At 33.0% G+C, this 2,997-nt stretch overlaps 1 protein-coding gene across 3 annotated transcripts; it reads right to left on the bottom strand.

Moving 5' to 3' along the window:
* On the bottom strand, positions 300 to 2,025 carry LOC109227101 (RHOMBOID-like protein 13). Of its 3 annotated transcripts, none has more exons than XM_019392121.1 (2): positions 1,921 to 2,025; positions 300 to 1,699 (listed from the first exon to the last, which is right to left on the bottom strand). In XM_019392121.1, exon 2 carries the CDS (start codon positions 1,500 to 1,502, stop codon positions 687 to 689), a length of 816 nt encoding a protein of 271 aa, XP_019247666.1. In that variant the 5' UTR covers positions 1,503 to 1,699; positions 1,921 to 2,025; the 3' UTR covers positions 300 to 686. The 3 variants fall into 3 exon arrangements, with proteins under 3 accessions (XP_019247666.1, XP_019247664.1, XP_019247665.1); XM_019392119.1 differs by having other exon boundaries at positions 300 to 1,704; positions 1,921 to 2,013; XM_019392120.1 differs by having other exon boundaries at positions 300 to 1,710; positions 1,921 to 2,009.

Raw genomic sequence — 2,997 nt, 5'->3', positions numbered from 1 at the left:
TAGGTATTGAATGTCTCCATGTTTTCTTTGCTTTCTGTTTCATTCATGGGAGAGTAGTGGGGGTGGGGCTGTAGCACAAAGCACAGAATAAGCAACTAAGCTTGAAGCTTTGACGTATGTTGCTCGGACTCTCCAAAAATATCACGGGTGCATGTCGGATCCTCCAAAAGTAGTGCATTTTTGGAGGATCCGATACGTGTGCGGCAGCATTTAGGAGAGTCCACGCAACATAGGCTTTGACAGTATAAGCAAAATCCATGAATCTACTCTGACATAAAATAAGCATTAATGGACAGAAATTGACAGCAGTAAATATAATTGTTCATTACATAGCCTAGAAAACAGACAACAGAAATTCTTTTGATATTTGCATATGTCATCCTCCCAAATCATTTAACAAAGAATTGGAATGCATGCATGGATGGAACACAATGGCTAAAGCACCTAACCACAAAAAATTAGAGTTAAGTGGAATACTATGGTGCATCTATAAATATGTTAATAACAGCTTTGTCCAACACACTTAAACATGACAGCGGTTACCTAAACAGACGAGTGTTTCAAAAATCAATGAACATATTGTCGCCTAAATGACAATTGTTGAGATTACTGGGCAGGTAAACCAGTCATCCTTCAAAATCCCAATACTAATAAATACATTGTAATCCCCACGTAAGCAGCGAAAGCTATACAAGATTGGCGCCAGTATCTGCTAATGTACTCATCTGTAAAGTTCTACCATTTCCAGCTGCAAAAAACCGTACAGAAGGCAAAGAGGGATCGGTGACAGGTTCAATCTCAAGAAAGTTCAAATCAAATGTAGCAGACTTTTTCAAACTGAAAACAAACACAACCACAGTCCATCCCAGCAGTGTAACCGCCCAGTAATTGTTCATCCCATGTATCAGACCCCAACCAACAGCATAACCAACAATAATTCCCGATAAATGCCCAAGAAAACTTGCTTGAGGAACAATAATAGAAGTAAATATGAGTGATTCAAATGGTGCAAAACTGATGGGAAGTGAAAGAAAGCCAAAAAGATTCAATTTTGACGATGGTTGCTTGACTGAAAGAATCGTCATCCATCCAAACACCACACAAGAATATCCAACAGCAGTAACTCTCCGAAAATACTCAAGCTTAAATTTCTGAATCAAAATATGGTACATTGCCACGACAAGCATGCCCGAAAGAAGAACCAAAACCAATGTATAATGAAGATAATACTCAACTCCAAGACCTATATCTCCCAATTGTTCAACAACCCCAAGACTCCAAAGTGCACTCATATTAAAAACAAGATGAAGCACACTAATATGCGAAAACGCCGATGTTACTATCCTCCAATGATGACCTTCAACAGCAGTTTCATAACTCATACCAACATGTGAATAACCAATATTTGACTTCTGAATATAGAACCAAATTGCACTGCATATTCCAATAACACAACTCGTTGCTGGCTTTTCCAATATCTCATAAAATAATGGTTTCCCCATTTTGAAGAAACCTGACCTACTCACAAATCACAATTCCTTCCTCAACTTAATTGCTAAATGCTTACAAGGACACAATTTTCTCCTGTTTATTTCTCTTTTTTTCCTTCTGGGAATATGTAATTAATCAAATTCAATCCACAGCAAAATTAAATCTTGAAGCAGAATAGAGAAACCCCAAATCAGAAGAATCAAGTATCCTGCACTAGGGCTAAGTAGGATGAGTGAAATCACATAAAGACCTAAATCTACAAACCTAACTTCAAAATTTCTTAATTGCAATCTTATTCAGATCCAATATAACTAAGATTCAAGAAATCCTCGTACAAAGATCAATCGAGCTATTAATTTTCAATAAAAATTGAGAATTAATGGTAGCCCAAAATCTAAAACAAGTAAAATTAAATTACGTAATACTTACAGGTTTGTCTCGAAGAAATGTTGCTATGAAAATCAATGTATTTTAGGGAGAGGGGTTTCAGTTGTTTTTTTTTTTGTTGAGAGTGACATAAGGAAAATGGAAAAATTACAATTGTGGTCCCTCAATTTTTAAAACCTTTAATTTTGGTCTAACCCTCTCACACACCAACAATTAGTTAATGTGAGCACTTCTTTGATGTGATTCTAAGGGTGTATATGGTACGAAGGAAAAAATTTAAAATAAATAGTTTTCTTATTATTTTTAATTTTTTATATTAATTAACTAAAATCAATTAAAATTAAAAATCGTATTTTGAAACTATTATTGAGAAAATATAATAAAAAGAATATTTCTAAAAGTTTTTAAAAAATGCAATTATTTTCTTCACATAAATTACACTCTATATTTTGTTCAAAAGAGATTTCCACGATCATGTAAGCCCTTTCATTTTACATTGAATTTTTTTGGCGTTTGGACATAAGAATTGTATAATTTCGGAAAAATGAAAAAAAAAATCAAGTGAAAATGATATTTGAAAATTAGAGTTGTGTTTGGAAATGAATATAATTTGGGATTGTTTTTTATTTTTTTGAGTGATCAGAAGTGAAACTTTATAAAATAACTTTTTGGAGTTTTTTAAATTTTCGAAAAATTGTGAAATTCATCTTTAAGTGAAAATTAAAAATTCATGGCAAGCATAACTTTTCTCGAAAAAAAAGAATCTTTTTTTATGGCCAAACGGGTTAGACTACACAATTTGGACGTTTTCTTTCTTCCTTTTCTTTGTTTTGGTAAGTTGGTATATATTGATTAAAGTTGGACCTATTATTAAATTTTGCATCACTACAAGGAAAGTTGGTGTATCCTTATGGAAACCAAATTAATTTCTAACTTCCTCAGTCTATCATAAATAAAGTACTTGTCACTCTTCTCAAACTTATTTCAGATTGCACTTACCTTATATTATGATTCTCAGAACTATATATAGCAAGAAATGTGATAGGTATTTACACAAGTTATAACTCATCAAAAAATTGTTGCTCACTTCTCTGTTTTCAAAATGGCTATGAGGAAAGC

The sequence above is a fragment of the Nicotiana attenuata genome, chromosome 6, assembly GCF_001879085.1.
Source record: "Nicotiana attenuata strain UT chromosome 6, NIATTr2, whole genome shotgun sequence".
Taxonomy (NCBI): domain Eukaryota; kingdom Viridiplantae; phylum Streptophyta; class Magnoliopsida; order Solanales; family Solanaceae; genus Nicotiana; species Nicotiana attenuata.
This window is presented reverse-complemented; position numbering and strand designations above follow the sequence as displayed.